The sequence below is a fragment of the Hydractinia symbiolongicarpus genome, chromosome 7 (assembly GCF_029227915.1).
Source record: "Hydractinia symbiolongicarpus strain clone_291-10 chromosome 7, HSymV2.1, whole genome shotgun sequence".
Taxonomy (NCBI): Eukaryota; Metazoa; Cnidaria; class Hydrozoa; order Anthoathecata; family Hydractiniidae; genus Hydractinia; species Hydractinia symbiolongicarpus.
In genome coordinates this window covers 10,484,892-10,502,234 of record NC_079881.1, presented here as the reverse complement: position 1 = coordinate 10,502,234, position 17,343 = coordinate 10,484,892, and the positions used below count along the sequence as shown (strand labels likewise).

The 17,343-nt window shown below is 33.3% G+C and overlaps 4 protein-coding genes across 4 annotated transcripts; 2 read left to right on the top strand and 2 right to left on the bottom strand.

Annotated features, from left to right (window-relative positions):
- The first annotated feature begins 384 nt into the window (after window positions 1–384).
- On the top strand, window positions 385–1,559 carry LOC130648479 (histone H3.v1-like). Its single transcript, XM_057454530.1, has 2 exons — window positions 385–504; window positions 1,060–1,559. Exons 1-2 carry the CDS (start codon window positions 385–387, stop codon window positions 1,291–1,293), a joined length of 354 nt encoding a protein of 117 aa, XP_057310513.1. The 3' UTR covers window positions 1,294–1,559.
- Window positions 1,560–6,636: 5,077 nt separating this feature from the next.
- Window positions 6,637–11,577, top strand: LOC130649327 (uncharacterized). Its single transcript, XM_057455584.1, has 8 exons — window positions 6,637–7,730; window positions 7,886–8,115; window positions 8,233–8,338; window positions 8,798–9,194; window positions 9,511–9,529; window positions 9,824–9,917; window positions 10,319–10,398; window positions 11,148–11,577. Exons 1-8 carry the CDS (start codon window positions 7,493–7,495, stop codon window positions 11,430–11,432), a joined length of 1,449 nt encoding a protein of 482 aa, XP_057311567.1. The 5' UTR covers window positions 6,637–7,492; the 3' UTR covers window positions 11,433–11,577.
- A 733-nt stretch (window positions 11,578–12,310) lies between these two features.
- LOC130649045 (endonuclease V-like) lies at window positions 12,311–13,864 on the bottom strand. Its single transcript, XM_057455238.1, has one exon. The coding sequence runs from the start codon at window positions 13,366–13,368 to the stop codon at window positions 12,373–12,375; it is 996 nt and encodes a 331-aa protein (XP_057311221.1). The 5' UTR covers window positions 13,369–13,864; the 3' UTR covers window positions 12,311–12,372.
- A 725-nt stretch (window positions 13,865–14,589) lies between these two features.
- Window positions 14,590–17,072, bottom strand: LOC130649046 (H/ACA ribonucleoprotein complex subunit 2-like protein). The gene has a single exon (XM_057455240.1). The coding sequence runs from the start codon at window positions 15,819–15,821 to the stop codon at window positions 15,345–15,347; it is 477 nt and encodes a 158-aa protein (XP_057311223.1). The 5' UTR covers window positions 15,822–17,072; the 3' UTR covers window positions 14,590–15,344.
- Window positions 17,073–17,343: the final 271 nt, after the last annotated feature.

Sequence of the window (17,343 nt, the reverse complement as noted above, 5' to 3'; positions counted from 1 at the left end):
GTCGCAACAAAGTGGAAAACTATATCTCATTTGATATTCGTTTTTCCGTAGCACGTCTTTTAAACTCAACGGGAAAGACAAAATACGGCGAATATTAAAGAGACTAGTCGTTAATCCATGGAAATATTCACAGGGTCGCGCATTTTTATATTGCGGCTATTAGTATAAAGATGCTGGTTAACAGAAGAGGATATAATTCAGTGTATGTTTTTTTTTGTCTAAAACCTTGTGAAGTGTAACTATATAAAAGAATTTTAGCGAAGCTTTAGCTAAATACAAGACTATCATTACTAAAAATTATTTAGGGAAGGTTTAGAAAGGTTTCTTAAACCGAATTGCGTTAACAAAAAATAACAAAAAAAAACCGCGCGTGTCCTAGTGGTTATGGAGTTCCCTTTGTTCACAAACCCCATGGTTCCGTTCACAACGCGAGTATGTTTAGCATGTGCCTTTTCCACAGCTACGGGTTTGGATGAAAAGGGACTGTTTAGGATATCTGATCATGTGAGGAAGTAGAGTACGATGTAGAGGAAAGGACTTAAATTCTGGTGCAAATTTATCCGGCTGTCGTTGCTGCCGTTGTTCTATTTAGAATGTTCAGGAAGATGTTTAAGTTGCAGATTTTGCGAAATTAAATAAAATTCTCTAAGTATGATTTTATTTCACATAGTCACAATATTACAATACAACCTTGTATTTTGTTTTAACTTGCCTCTAAAACTCATCTTTAAGGATACCTAAAAGATAAAAAATTTGAAGAATAATTATGAAGAAGAAGAAGAAGAAGAAGAAGAAGAAGAAGAAGAAGAAGAAGAAGAAGAAGAAAAAGAAGAAGAAGAAGAAGAAGAAGAAGAAGAAGAAGAAGAAGAAGAAGAAGAAGAAGAAGAAGAAGAAGAAGAAGAAGAAGAAGAAGAAGAAGAAGAAGAAGAAGAAGAAGAAGAAGAAGAAGAAGAAGAAGAAGAAGAAGAAGAAGAAGAAGAAGAAGAAGAAGAAGAAGAAGAAGAAGAAGAAGAAGAAGAAGAAGAAGAAGAAGAAGAAGAAGAAGAAGAAGAAGAAGAAGAAGAAGAAGAAGAAGAAGAAGAAGAAGAAGAAGAAGAAGAAGAAGAAGAAGAAGAAGAAGAAGAAGAAGAAGAAGAAGAAGAAGAAGAAGAAGAAGAAGAAGAAGAAGAAGAAGAAGAAGAAGAAGAAGAAGACGTACATTTACAAATACCACATGTTTTTGGGCAGCCTTGTTTTACTTCTTCTGTTTTACATTCTGATGAATCGATCGTCAGTTCTCCACAAGACAAGTAGTTGTCGCGACATTCTACAACAAAAACAGGAAGAAATAGTATCATACACCGTGTGCATGCGTTAGCGTTTTGAAGTACTGTTTTAAATCACTACCTCGTTTTTAAATTCACAAAATACTAACTTTACTTCTTAGGTTTCACAAATATATTTTAAAATTATTTCCTCTATCGTATCTACGATTCAGTATATTGCTTTCTTCCTTAAGATAAAGTCTCCCGAGTGAAACAAATTTACTTCTCAAAAATCTGTATCTCATAATGAAATGAAATTTATTTGTAAGCAACTTAAAGAGACGGGCGTTCGTACTCACTTGGACAAGAATATTTCTTGCACTCTTCACAACGCGTCTCCCACCGAATGTTATTCATGCACTTGTATTCGTCCGCTTCTTCGCAATTCACTAAATGTAGAAGAATTTGTTTTATATGTTAATACATTTACTGAATCGTCAATCTGTGCAACGCTACCACTACGTGTATCATATCAACAAAGCGAACAGAATATTAAGAAATCTTAACAGAACGGGTCCCTTAAACCTTTTTTCAATTGGCGCGATTTTCTTAGGCCCCAATGTGCAAATAAATCTATGAAAATTTGAATGGAAAATTTGATTAAGGTAGACTGACAACGAGGCCAGACGACCAATCGAACATTTATTTTACCTTTGTTTTTATCATCTTCTTTGTACCAATCCCGCACACTTCCAAATGTTAATCCAATTAAGAATATAACTGAACAAGCAAGCCAAAGTAAACGAGTCATTTTCCACCTCAAAGTATTCGCGCAGAGATAAAACCAGGAGTGTTCGCTTTCTAAAGAGAACTATTCTTTACACGTTTCTGTAAGAGCTGTAACAGAATCAGTTATATACTACTTGCTGAAAATAGTATATAACTGATCTCTCTTTTTATAAGAATTAAAAAAGGATAATACCAGCAACAACAAAAAGCGCCTGAAGGCCCATAAAAGCTTTTGGAGGTTGATTTTAACTTTATTCTTTGTTGTCAACATTTTAGTCATAGATAGATATGAATGCGTTTACACAACCCTGGATGCACACAACCCTGGGTGCTTAAAATTTTAACCCTGGGTGCTTGAAAGCTTAACCCTGGGTGCTTGAAAGCTTAACCCTGGTTGCCTAAAGGGTCAAGTTGTGTCAAAATTGACCTTTCTGCATTAAAACAGCATGTTTTTTTATAAAACCAACTGAGTTGCTTATAAAACATCCACTTAGAAACCTTCCCAATTGGACTGTGAAAAAATTCTTCTCAGAAGTAACGGTATATCAATATGTGGACTAACTAGTACTTTAAGGAAAATGTTTTTGTGTGGGTCAAAATAGGGCTTGCGTGCTGTGTGAGTAAAAGTAAGCACTACGCAACCAGGTAAGCAATTTAAGGACCAAACAGATTCTTCCAACTAAAAGGAGCTGCGAAACGATTCAATAAGCTCAATTCCCGCACATTCTGAAGAATGGCGTGTAATAAACGAACTACTCAACAAAAGATCAAGGTGCAAAAAATTATACACACATTTTTAGAACCACATAGACAACCTCTTCAGTTTTTTATGATGAACTTGCTACTTTTTTTTTTATCTTTTTATCTTTATTTTCTAAAGAAAAAAAAGCTTTTCTTCAGTTCACTTTTTGGCGGTAAAATAAGCTACGGTCTGTAAAGTATATTAAATATCCGTAAATCAAAAGTTTGTTTTGACGAGCGAACAGAGACAGCACGACGAGTTATATTTGTTAAAAAATGCTACGTTACCAGCTTTCAGAAGGTAATTAATACCTCTGAAAAGATTTTAAAGTCATTTTTATTGCTTTGATTGGCTTTATGTACAATAAATTAAAGTCGAAAACCAACAGCCGTTTTGTAGCCCCTTGAAGGCCTTATAAAAAAACATGTATCCTGAAAAATCTAAGATTGATTCAATTGTATTTCATTAATAAATATAAAATTTAAAAAATTAAAAATAAATAAAAATTACCTTCGGACTATCTCAAGTAAAATAATTTTTCTTCCTGTTTGAAAAACATTATCTTCTAACGATAATTTCATAAATTATGACGTCATAATGCATATATTATACCATCACAATATGGCTTCTAATATGTTGTTATGCGCACAATTCACTTAGAATCAATCTATATTTATTCTTTGTATGCTGTTTAATATTGTATTATTTTGTTACTTTGGGCATCCATTAACAATTTTACACACAAACCTCTTCCAATCAATAATTAATGAACAGTGTGCGCACGGGTGTTGATGGAATATTGATATTTTAGATTGCGTGGTTGTTAAAACAGGCGCTTGTGCAAGGGAGAAGAAAGGGTGGGTTAGCTTGCCGATTGATAAATTGCTAGGGATACACTGCATATTAAAATTTGAATAAAAGAAATTTTGTTGTTGGCAATTGGTTATTCTTGGAATCGATGGCCTTAAAATCAGTTTCTTAGTGAGCCTTATTAACGAAAAATAGGCAGAAATGATTGTTGTTGCCTTTAATTTTAACTAACGTTTTAATAACAGTTAAATTCCACTAGCTTGGTCTGAATTATAATAGTTAAAAATTTGTAAACTTAGGCAGGTTAAGATTGTTTGAGAGTTGATATTAACCCTATCCTGAAAAAGAGACACTGTGTAGATCCCAAAATATAAAGTTTTTTGTTTTATTAAGTCATAAATACCCACTTCCCTTCTATTCAGTCAAACACTGAATCTCACGTGACTCATAACTTTTGACAATACAGTTTAACTTTGTACTGTTTTTTTCTTTATCAAAATTCATTTTCTTTAACCTTAGTTTATTAATATTTTACAAATTAATCGATATCATATAGCGAGCATGAAATCATCGCACCTAATGTTAATAACTTCTCCTTTTTTGTTTAATTGTTCCTGAAGAGATAGGATGCCTTACATACAAAAAAGTCATTCTACTTAGCTTGATGAACTAACACGGGATGGGATGGGAAATCCGTAACGCTTATTGGTTCAAATTAACAACGGGTTTTAAATGATCTGAAATAACAATTAACCTTGTAGCAACCATAATGGTAGCTATAAATAAAATGTCGTCATAATTTATTGCCAACAATAATATTTAGATCGGAAGTGAATATCTATTCTGTTTCAAGATTTAACTTAGGATATAATATAGGATATAATTAATTTATGATAATAAATAAACCTATTCGGACTTGACATTTCCTTTTCGCTGCAGCAACTTTTTACTAGAAAATTGTCCTTTTACTGAACAAAATAGTAGACCGTATTGCTTAAGCACGTGACAAGCTAGCTCTGTTTACAACAACTAAGTAAAAAAAATTATGAATAACACATAACCTTTTGAAATTTAGAACTGAAATATAAAATGCGAAGAGTCGCTGATTTTGTGTTTTTTTCTGATCTCTATATCGATACCTTCCTAATGTTTTTGCAAGGTTTTTGTCCACACTATGCCACCATTTTGTATTTTAATTTCTTGCTAGGTCACGTGACAAAACGTACGACTGACATTGACATGGCTGCAGTTCTATATTCAATCCGTTGTTGTCGGTTTCTCTGTTTACCTTTAAGTTCACGGTGCAAAGATTATTATTCGGTCAAAAAAAAGACATTTGAATATATTATTTACAAATTGTTGCCAAAATGTATAATACCAAGTAAAAAGGAAACATGTCATATGATGGCACGTAAACTGACGGTTTTGCCGCCAGTAATATTTTCCTCATACTGTGAATTTCTTTGTCAAGAGGAAGGGGTAGAGCAGAGTGGCGTTTTCACAATACTCAGGAAAGAAAAAATACTATGATTTTACACAGTAATTAATCAAATATAAAAACGTGATGTGACATCAAGAAATCCATGCTGATTTCATCGTTTTTGCAGTAAAAGTTTGGCAAGTTTCTAACTCTGAAAAAACCTGTCACGAAATTTATTTTTCTTTATAATGTACATGTAGACAGGATTTATTCCAAATGAACCTACATGTGTACAAAACAATTAGACATGCGCATGTGAAGCACATGCGCTGTTCGTGCAACTTCAAAATGATAACCCTGCTTAACCCTCGTGTAATGTCATTCTTGTGGTTTAAAATCTCATTATGTAAATTGGTGGTTAATGGGGATACATAAAAAGATGTTTTTTAAATCATTGAATGATGTTTTGTCATGTCAACAATAAGTAATGTATATTAATGTTTATTATTTCTGCTTGGAGATGTACGCACCACATAAGTGCAAATTTAGTCACTTAACTGAAGGATTCAGACTTATTTTCAAACCGGCGCCCTTTACGAGTATAAATTAATCAGTAAGTTCACTCCTTAAAAGTGCAATTTTTGAAACCCTTATTACAGTACTTCTGTGTATTCACGTTTTTATTTCTATGTGCACTTGAGCATAAGATATACCATTAAAATCAATGCATCATCCAATCAAACAATTGAGTGCTAATGGCTTTTAACTTGTCTATTGTTCTATTTTATTTTTTATTATTAGTGTCTTTTTATCTTTTAAATAAAATGGAAATGTAGCAACGTATTTGGAGAATTTTTGCAAAACTTGACGTTAGCCTGTGTGCAGGGGGTTGCAGGTTCTTAGATTCCCACTTGTTGTACATATTTCCCACATCTGTATTTAGAGCATATTGTCCGCCTGTTAGAATTAATTAAGTAAATCTGCGCACAGCCATTTTGAACAGAGTACCGGTATATATTATTATAGAGAAGAACTGCTTAGGACATTGAAAAACGATGCAGTTTAAGTTTATAATATTTATTAATAGCCTTATTTTGTTTCTGCATGATTTTGTAGCCGTGCTACGAAGGCTATGCTGCAGGCACTACACAAAAATTTTATTATTTTAGCTCTAAAGACGATAATAAAATACTCTAACTACTAACTCGCAAAATATACAAAGTAGAACAGCATAATTATAAATTGTTACAGCTCTTGCTGAAAAGCATTTTAGGATAGGGGTCAAGCCCTATAACTTATCAGGCCATCCTCAACATGTTTTGATGTCCTTACTTGCTTCTCAGTTATCGCAAACATGGAATGTTTAAACCATATGTAGTCAAACTTCTTATCAAATTTGTGTATTTGTAGGATATTTATCGTTTTGGAGAACTTAGCTTTGTTGCACGACAATCAATTTGTAGCTACCCAACACAATGACTTCTTAATCTGTTCTTATTTCCTGCGGTTTCGTCACTCGTAACTTTGTCGCCATTTTGGCAGAACAATAGCAACAGAAACGAAGATTTATTGGGAATTTTTATAGCCTCAATTATATTTTAGGGTGCATAAAAATACCGATGTAGGATTAGTTGACATAAAAACAATTTGTTTTTGTTTATACAAACATTTTTCTTTTCTCTTGATATTCTAAGTTTCAAATTTAAAAGTTTTGATGAATCACTTGCTGAACCTCTTTGTTTCCAGTCCCACTTAGAGATGTTAATTCTTTTTTCACTTTTACTCATTATGATTTGAGCAGGGCTGATAATTGGAGCAAACCGTTCATTGCCTATATAGCGCGTTCATACAAGAGGCGGGGTTGGGAGAAGGGGCGAGTAAATACGTTATATTTAGCTATGGTTGACTTCAGTAATTGAAACTTTTTATTTGGTTCAAAATGAAAACCAGGGGAAGAAACTCGATATGTGGTTGATTCAATAATTTTGTGTGTTTAACGAGATAATTTTGACAATACCATCACGACCACAATAGTCTTTACCAACCTCTGAAAATGTAATTAAATGTTAATTTCAGTTCTTGAATATTTTCTAAAAAAGCTCACGTATGGTCTGGGCAACAAGTAAGCATCGCTTCAAACATCCTTGCTCAAGTTTGATAATAATAAATTATAATGGTAGCAAATATTTTCTTGACGCTTTAACAATGCGTTACAAGAAATATGTTTTAATTGCATTCACAGAAAATAATACAAAAGAATACGTATTTCTTCACGTTTTTACGTCATTGAAAGCCGCCATTTGTTGACAGTGTCATTAAATAATCAATACTTAATTGGTAAAATATAGCGTCATTACAGTTTCGTAACAACAATGGAAATTCCGTTTATCTGATCATTTAGGAAATGATTGCGCACTGACGTTCTACTAATGACATTTTTGACTTTATAGTGTATTATGCTCATCACCATAACACTAAAGCTGAAGAATGGCTAACATTTTACACACTTTATTAATAATTTTTCAACTTTTATTCGTTTCATGGAGTTTTGATATTATTGTTAAAAGACGTCGAACGGGAGATTTGTTCAGTATCCCAGATGGCAAATGTCCTATTGGATCTAAGGAAAATGATGTTACATGTAAATGTAATAAAGATACTTCAACATTTCATGTGTTTGAAAACAAAACTTATGGATGTTACAAAAGACGTGATATAGGACCTAGTAAGTCCATTTTATATTTTATTATTGATTGTACTTTTTTTGTCTTTTTATAACTTTTAAATACTGTTTATTGTTTTATCTGCATGGCTATTTTTAATTACTTTTTCCTTTATTTCTATTATTTTTCGCTAATTTCAAATATGTTATTGTTTCAGACTGCAGGCTAAACATTATGCCTCAGGGAGAGAGTGTTACTCAGTTACCAAAGAACACCAATAATGAGATCAGTATAAACGAACGTTTACACCGTGATGATGGTAACCCATTCCTGGATTGTAAAATTTTCGACAACAGACAGGTGTCACAACAACTATGGATAAATACCTGGCAAAACGTTTCGCATGCTTACATGACATTTTTGCATGACAACAAGATAAATATTTTTGTAAGAACTTGCTGTTCACATTTTGGTGTTGTGTTTTTATAAAAAGATTAACAATACCATTTCGTTATGTGTTGCCATGTCGTGATTTCGTATTCACAAAGTAAATTCTTATTTTAGATGGATACTGAAGCAGTAGAACTATCTTCAGGAGGGTTGTATTATTCAGTGTTATCTTGTAAAGGAATTGTAGAAGGATGCTTGCTGTTGAAAGTCCCTGGAAGTGGTAAAAAAAACATATATTTTCTATATTTGCTGCAGTAGTTATCTTCACAGGCGCAAAGCAACCGGGGGAGCAGGGAGGGTGCATTGTCCATCCGACAACCTCCCGAAACGCATTTGCTTTGGGCATGCATCTAACTAATAATAAGCTGTACAGAGGGTACAATGTCAGTTTCCAATTTCTTGTGGTATTTATTTTACTGGCGTGTAGTATATTGATAGTATCTTTGTTGTCAGAAAATACTGTCTAAATCATGTATTCACCTCACGCATTCAACTGTTTTAGTGATTAATTTCTACGTTATTGTTAGCTAGAACATTTTACCAAGGTGTGCCTCAAGCCAACAAAAAAGTTAGTTCTGAATGCTCAATGTAAATGCACCTTTTGTTTGGAGACATATTAGGAACTGTTTATGTTTTTACTACAACATAAAAATTGTGCCATTTTGTTTTATTTTGACAGTAACTGTATCGATAACTCCAACAACCTTCCCACAAACCACTGAAACCACAACCGCCGCCACTGGGACCACAACTGCTATCACTAAAACCACTAGTACAGCGGTAAAAACAACTACTTCAACTCAAGAAACCACCACAACCCATACCACCACAACTGCTCGCACCACCACCAGATCCTCTTCTCCTACTGTTACGACAACAACGTTTAGCAAAGCAACTAGTGATGCTATCTTAGTATCAACAACGACTTCTTTAACAACAGAAACAACGACAAGGAATTTTACAGTAGTGAACGCTAACAAACAAACTTCTTCTTCTAACACAGTAATGATAGCTATTGGTGCAGCAATAGCACTAGCCGTCTTGTTATTGGTTATCTTACTTGTCTTGCTAAAGAGGTTATATAGTTTTTATATTGTTTGTACTCATTCCTTGCTTGATGCTAATGAAAAGAGAAAATCTGCTGTAGGCAATTTTTAAAACTAAGTTGTTGTTTTTAAAAACGTTTTATGTCACCAGTCAAACAATCGTTTGGAAAACCGTTTTTAAGATACGAACAACTACAGAGTTAAAACGAATTTTGAAACGAATTTAATTGTTTTTATTAATGTTTAAAAATGCATATTTAATTTCACTCGGTTTTGGTAATAACTTCCAACATTTTGTCTGTGTTATGTAACATAACTATTTTTACATTGATTTATTTATTTTCAGGAACAGAAAACGAGATATGGTTAGTAATGTATTGTATTCCAACCTCGTCTCCAGGACCTCTTTGGTTTATTACCTGAACTGATGATAAAAGCTTAAGAAACTCTTGGAACGGGATTTATTGTATTTGTGAAAGATGATTAACAGAACTATCACTCGTCTATGATTTGCAAAGAATTTGTCCATGTTGTGGTTTACTGCTTAAGATTGTGAAGATAAAAACATCTGAAGAGCTTCTCTTTTGTCAAAAATTGTAGGGTATAATTTAAGCTGAGAAAATTTTCATCATGTCTGATGTGATGTTTTGCCCTTTTAGGATAATGTAGAAAGTAGTGGACAATCTAATACAGGGAGTTCTGTACAAGAATATGATTATGCACGTTCCGAAGAATTACGACGACCGCCTATAGGTTAGTACATGATTACTGGAAACAAAATTTTATTTCATAATTATTACAAGTTATTTTTATAAAGAACCAAGTCGCAACGGCTCAGGCTGAGATTTTTAAAATTTAAAAAAGTTAAGCAACCAAGGCTTAAACCTGAACAATGTAACAGTCATTCCACAGAACAGCTATATAAAGAATTAAAAAGTTTTTCTTTTTATAAATAAAAACATTAAAATGTAAGAATTGTGTATAGCTTAAATGATACATATTATGCTTAGCGACTTGAATAACTGTACCACTAAAATCAAACTTTTGTTATCACCATCTGGATGTTACTTAAAAAAAACATAAAAATCGCAAATTTTATATTTACAGCGTTAAAGTGTCATGTGTTAAATCGCATATTTATTTTATTTTTATAGGTGTCCTAAAACATAGTGGTTATCCTAAGAGACAAAGTACAATGGGACTACCACCCCCTCCTCTTTCCACAGATGAGAAGGTAAGGTTTTTTCTTGCTGTATTGACTTGAATTATCCAAAGTTTATACAATAGGACGGTCAACTACAGTTAGCTCCCAGTAACTAGAATAACGGATAACTCGAACTTTATCTTGGATCCCGTTAACTTTTGTTAATACTTACTTACCGGTTAACTCGAACATTTGTTAAGTCGACCTCTTTTTTGTCTTCCCTGAGGCTAATTTCTTCAGATAACCGAACCTTTTACTCGAGAAAAAGGAATCAAAGATTAGATAAATGTCAGATTTTTAATTTTTTTTTAATTTTTTTATCTAACGTTACACAAAGTTCGACGTAACGAAAGCTTTGCTTAACTCAAACATTCATTAAGTCAAACTATTCTCCTCAGTCCCTTGTTACCGAGTTCGAGTTACCGGGATTGTATAACTGTATTGTGCATATGTGGAGAAAAAAGGCAGTAGACAAGGTTATTCTGTTTAAAACAGTTTCGCGTCATTAAACTCGTATAATCGTGAAGTTAAATTTTTACAAAATCGGGAACCAGAATTTTTAGTTCTACGTTTTCTTTTTTTCCCTTCCAACTGAGTTATTTTGGTCTTATTATGCAGTGATTCTTGCCATGAAAATAAAAAAAATTATTGAATATAAAAATTGATTGTTGTTAATTTTTATTTCTTACATCGAATGGTAAATTTATTTCACGTAATTTTTTTAAATGCTTACAGAAGAGAAAAGCAGTATATTATATGACTTTAATTGTAACTTTTAGCTGAATCCACTTCCTGACAATTCATACGCAAGTCTAAACTTCGTCTCCAGGCCAATAGAAAGTTATGGTACTCTGCAAAGGAAGCAGAAGCAGGAAGCTCTGGACAACAAAAACGAACCAATATATTTTGAGACTGTTCCGGAACCGATTTATTTTGAAGCAGAATCTGCTTACGATGAAGTTGGTGGTGTTGACTCTAAAGACAATGAAACTGGAGACAGCGAACCTGTTTACGTGGAAACAGAACCTGATGTCTATGCGCAGGTGAATAAAACAAACAGGTAACCGTTAGCAACTTCCACATCTGCACATCTTAAGTGTCGCAGCTATTATTAGCAGATGAGTCCGTCGTAGTGAAAACGTCCTAAGATTATTTGTAATATAAATTTAATGTACATACGAAAAATTGTTAATATCAATGCAAATTAAAGCTCTGCTTTTTCGTTTTTTGTGCATACATTTTAACCTTGTCTACAGGGCCCTTGTGTCTTTATGTATTGTGTGTCACGTTTATAATTCAAACATGTTTACTTGTAAGTCTTTTTTTTCGTATTTCGCAAGAGCGAGCATAGTGATTTCCTAGGAAATGGCAACCTTAATTCTAGGGTGAAACGCGTTTTATCTTTACGCTACAGGCGCTGGGATGAGGGTATTATATTTCCAAACGTTCTAAAATGGGATTATTTCTAACGGTAAAATTGCAATCAAGGCAACACGACTTTAATCAACTCCAGTATTGTATTTCACAATCCAATATCAAATCTGGTCAGTCCGTTGAATTCAAAGCCTTATTGGTGCGTAATCACATTGGTCGCAAATTGAACCAATCAAATTATCGGGTTTTTTCATACCAATCAGATAATAATAAAAAATATTGCTCAAGCTAATATTTAGCTCGTCCACTTTAACGCAAAGAGAGGTAAAAAGACCCTAACTATGATAAAAAACACGAAGAGAGATTAGTCAGTAAAGCTAAAATATACGCGCGTTGTGGGACGCTATATACGCGGATGGTAAATTTGTAATTTTCCAGCAGTAACCGTTTCTCTTAAAAAATGTTTGTACGGGAAATCAAGGATAAAAATTTATCCCACGTTTACTGGAATCAGGTATTTTCTGTCTGGAGAACATTTACAAATCCAACCAGAAATGTACTCACTTGCTCTCATTAATTTATTTAAAAAACATTGATATAAAAATTGGATAGTTACAGATAAAAAAAAAGTCACACAGCTTTAGCTAACTTTTGAAAATATTCATTCAGCTTATTATACTCATTACATTCTCTCGCATGTTTCTCATAATTTTCTCTTATATATTCACGTGACAAAATATCTGCCCATCTGATTGGTTCGGGAACACGCACTTTACAACAGTTCGTCACTAAGTCAATGCAAGTCTCGAGACCTATTTTGTGACCAATCGAAACGTATATCGGATTGGACGCACTTGCTGTGCTACGCAGTACTTTACCAAACGTAAAACCACTGTTACCAATAATATCGAAAGATGATCCTGCCACTTCTAAAGTTTTAATACGATCTTTAAGCTCTTGATTCTTTTCTAATCCATCAACATGAAAAAGCTTTTTGGCAACACCTATTGTTGGCGTATCCATAACCACACCAAGATGGCACGCCAAGCCAAATTTCCGTGGATGCAGAACACCGTTTCCATCCACAAGAATTACTTGCGGGAAAAGTTCTGGATGGAGTGCTTTAAGTTCATCACACAGTGACTTCAGTGGTACAACTTCACGAAAGGCTAAAAATTCTGGAACATAGATTGACGTTAAATGAACGATTTTACATTGTTTGTAAACAATGTCTAAATCAGGGTATGACATAACAACAAAGCAGGCGCATGCGTGTACCAAATCATTTTTATTTGAAGGAAACGATATGTCAACACCACCCACGTGATGTAGTGATGAAATGAGATCAATGTCGCCTTCTAGTTTATGCAACAGCCGAAGTTCGTTTTGTATAGCTTTCCAATTTTCAATGAGTATTTTACACTTCTCATCAACTTTACTTAATTTTTCTGCGACGCTTTCATTATTTGACAGTTCCTGTTCATGACTTGTCAGACTTATATCCAGAATGCTGATAACTGTAAACTCTTCATTGTCATCATCAGTGTCCTCGTCATCAACAGGACACTCCCTACTGACTTGAAAGCTTGACTTATCTCCTCTCACCTTTTGCAACCAATTTCCCATATTTTCTCATAAATGCTTTATATTGCTTTTTAAATTTTATTACTAAAAATACAAAAAAATGCATCCGTGTATTAATTAAAGAAACGCTACATGCGTGTCAACGGTAAAAAATATGCATAATTTAAATTTGCTGTTAAATTGTGAAAATTAGCGAAAAAAGTCTACGTAATTTTTCGTTTTTGATCTTTACAGCGTGCTTCACTGGAAAATAACACGCAAATAACAGGCCTATTCGGTCAAAAGTCACGGCGCTTTTTGTGTCTGAGATAGAATTTTATTGCATATAATGTCTTTAAGCGACAATGAAAGATGGTACAAGTTGTATTATTACGTAAGTAAGTTTCATAAAAACAAAGGCTGAAATGTGATGGTAAGAATTTACCATAAATATTCTTAACATGCATTACTAGCACAAAATTCTTCTACTGATGTAAAAAAAAGTTTTTTCTCGGTCCCTTCAAGTTGCATATAGGCCTTTTTTTACCCCTGGTTTTTCGAACTTCAATTTTTAGAATAAATCTCTCAGTCCTTTGAAGCCACTTTCACCGAATTTTTGAATGATTAACTAGGCAAATTTTAAAAAACATCTAAAGTATTTGTGATAATAACGAGATATTAGTTTTTTTAGTTTTTACTAAGTATATATATCCATAAATTCTGCATATCCTTTAAACATAAGAATGCAGGGTATTCTCGTAACTAAGCCGTCACATTTGTTTACAACTTTGCCAGTAACCATAGTATTAAATTCATTGTATTAACAAGCATACGTTATTTCTTTGTTTTCTAAAGATTTTTGGCAAATGCTCGATCTCCCTAACCCCCGTTTTTTCAATTTTTTTTTCGCAGTTCCTATATATGATTTTCGGCAGTTCGGCAATTGTTCATAGGTTTTGTAATACCATAAGAAAAGAACGCAGACCTTTTTCTTGCGATTTTAAACCCTATAAAACCAATGTTTCAAAAGATTACGCTTTTCAGAGGAAAAATAAGTTCTGCCGTTAAATTCGCGAAACTAATTGATATAATAGTTAATCTCGTCAATGTAGCCTTCATTTGAGGCAGGTAAAAACAGGAGTTTTGGGTTACCTGACAAGGAAACCTCATTATTTGACTCATTATTTTATACTTTCACACGTATTACGTATTGCTCTTATAAAATTTCGAACAAGCACTATTGAAAAGGTGACGAGAGTTTAAAATAGAAAGAAAACGCAAAAATTAACACAATGGTTTTCTTCGGCTTTAAAACTTAAAACAATATTGACACACTTTCTTCTTCTTAAAAAATAAAATAAAAAACCCGAAATTATTTTCCTAATTTAAAGAATAAGCAAAAATTTGCATTTCTTTCGAAAACTAATTTTATACCTACACAACACATTGAAATGCTATTAAATCGAATATCTGCTATTTCAAACAAATTTCTTATTCACTTGCTTAATAAAACTCCTCTGTTTTCTGATAGTTAATTCGAATATTCGTTTATTCGAACATATTTAACTTTCCATGTTCGAAAAAGCGGTTGGCACAGTCTTCAGTGAAGCGTAAACAATATGCTCAAACCAACTGCAGTACACCACCCAGTGGCATTACAGTGGTTTGTGGGATAGAAAATGTTTCAGCGAGGAACAAAAAAGAAAAAAGAAAGGAAGCGCGAAATTTGTTTGAAAATAGTAAAAGTTCGAATTAACCAACCAAAGCACTAGAATTATCCATGTATACCACGTGACACAGCTATGTATATACCAAAACATTAAATCTAAAAAGTCATCTTTATATAAATGTATGTGCACACAGTCACCATTTATGAAATTACGATGACTGTTAGTAACATTGAACATGGGTTATCTGGATATTTTCTTTTACCAACTATAAATACCACAGGCGTTAATAAAAGCATGAAAAGAAAATTGTGTATGTATGTATAAACACAATTTTTACAGTCAGAAAAAATATGTTGCGAGCAAACTGCTTCATAATGGCAAAGGAAGTTCTTTTATGGCATCTCTAAGTTCAGTATACGCATCTGCGTAATCGTCGCTTTTCTTAACCATCACAACGCATGTTGCACGCTTCGTTTGACTCGCCAATCCCAAATCAATACGCGCTGGCACAAAACAGTAAGGCAATTTGTTGTCTTCGCACATGACTGGCATGTGTGAATAAACATCTAATGGAGACACATCTCCAGCAAAGATAACTAAACCTTTCTCTTTCTTACGGATAGCTTTTGCAACTTCTTTTACACCTCTACGTAATTCCTTCTTTTTTGCTGCTTTCTTAACAATTTTGTATATTCTCTTCGTCATTTTCTTGCTTGCTAAAGGCTTGGAAATAATATTTACCATCGAGACTAGCTCATCGTAGTCGGGACGCTCGGCATTCACTACACTAACATCCAAAGTTTTATCTGCATCTTCAGTGATCGATTTATCTTTTGACTTTCCCATTTTTCAGTTTTCTTTAACCTTAAAAAAAACTTTGCCCAAAACATGTTAAAAAAAATTATGGAGAGAAGCATTTAACCAATCAACCAATTCCCTAATTTTCTTTGATTTGTGAAACTAAATTCTGCCTAAATTTTTTGGATTTCCCTAATAGCCCAATGAGTCAACGTTGAAAAGGCATTATTTAATTCTCTCAAAGATACAAAGATTTCATATGTAAACTAACACTGAAGAAAAATATATTCAGATGAAATGCCAAAAAAAGATAAAATAATAAAGGACATGTAACAAAGAACAATTCTGCAAAGTTTTCCTGAAGAAAAGGAAAAATTCAGAATTTTCTTTTTCTCGCCCTCCTTGAAAAAAGTTAAGAGGGTTACTTCCTTTGGTGACTAGCAGAGTCTTGTCAATTGAGGTAAAAGGTAGCTTATATGAGGTCTGTGTGATAGGTGTTATGCTGTATGGTAGTGAGACATGGGCAGTGAAGAAGGAATATCTTAACCGTTTAAAAAGGAATGATATGAGAATGGTTAGGTGGATGTGTAATGCAAGTCTGAGAGATGAGCTAAAAAGCGGGCTAGGTATCTGTAGCATTAAAGATGGATGTCAAAATTATGTTCTCTTTTTTAGGCTTAGCCTGCACGTACTTATTTTTATGACGGGATTAGGGATAACATTGTTTTTTTTAAAAAACAAAGTCAAACTAAGGCTAAATAATTTAGCATCTTTAAACCAACTTGCATAAATAAATGTATTTGTTATAGCTTAAAGAAAGTAGAGATGTGAGGATCAATTTTTTGAGGAAGTCAGTATGGACTTTGAACCTTCTGTTCTTGGCAGTGAAGCATTACAAAAAGTGTTAATATATAATTTGTACATTGCTGAATCGCATTAGATTTGAAAAAGCACAAACATCACAAGAAAACCTGCAAATCTGACATAGCAATTTTAATTTTTAACTTTTTCATATTTCTGGTTACTGTAAGAATTCTCATACTGGTTAAACAGTAGCAAATACACTGTGGATACGTCGCTGCGAAACGTTTCCACTTCATTTAAAAGTTTGTTTGCCTACAATTCTTGAAAAGTCTATACAAGCATCTTGATAAATATTCAAACAAAAGACCACACAGATCAATAAAAACAACTTAAAAAAGAAACTTATGCAGAATTAAAACTTGCTTTTAAATAGAGAAGTATATAAAAATAGTTAGGGGCTCTCAACAAACAGTTTTCGTCTCCGCTAACAGCAAATTGGCCACTAGACTCGGACCCCACTCCCCTGCCCCTTAACGACAAGCCCATTTCCCCTATGTTAGTTTTCGTCTCCGTTAATGGCAAATTGGCAGTTAAATAGAATTTTGTCCCCCCTTCTTGTCTCTGCTATTGTTTTATTATATATACATGGTCTCACTTCCTTTGAAAAATTTCTTGCCAACATTGACTATGTACATATTCATATCTAATATTGATTGGTAGCACTTTACGCAACAATCTTTGTGGAGATTTATACAAACACGAGATC

Coding starts and splice junctions, on each gene's coding strand:
- LOC130649045 (XM_057455238.1), bottom strand. CDS start 13,368: ATGGGAAATTGGTTGCAAAAGGTGAGAGGAGATAAGTCAAGCTTTCAA.
- LOC130648479 (XM_057454530.1), top strand. CDS start 385: ATGGAGTTCCCTTTGTTCACAAACCCCATGGTTCCGTTCACAACGCGA. Junction 505..1,059: donor TGTTTAGGATATCTGATCAT/GTGAGGAAGTAG, acceptor GAAGAAGAAGAA/GAAGAAGAAGAAGAAGAAGA.
- LOC130649327 (XM_057455584.1), top strand. CDS start 7,493: ATGGCTAACATTTTACACACTTTATTAATAATTTTTCAACTTTTATTC. Junction 8,116..8,232: donor ACAACAAGATAAATATTTTT/GTAAGAACTTGC, acceptor TTCTTATTTTAG/ATGGATACTGAAGCAGTAGA. Junction 8,339..8,797: donor GTTGAAAGTCCCTGGAAGTG/GTAAAAAAAACA, acceptor TTATTTTGACAG/TAACTGTATCGATAACTCCA.
- LOC130649046 (XM_057455240.1), bottom strand. CDS start 15,821: ATGGGAAAGTCAAAAGATAAATCGATCACTGAAGATGCAGATAAAACT.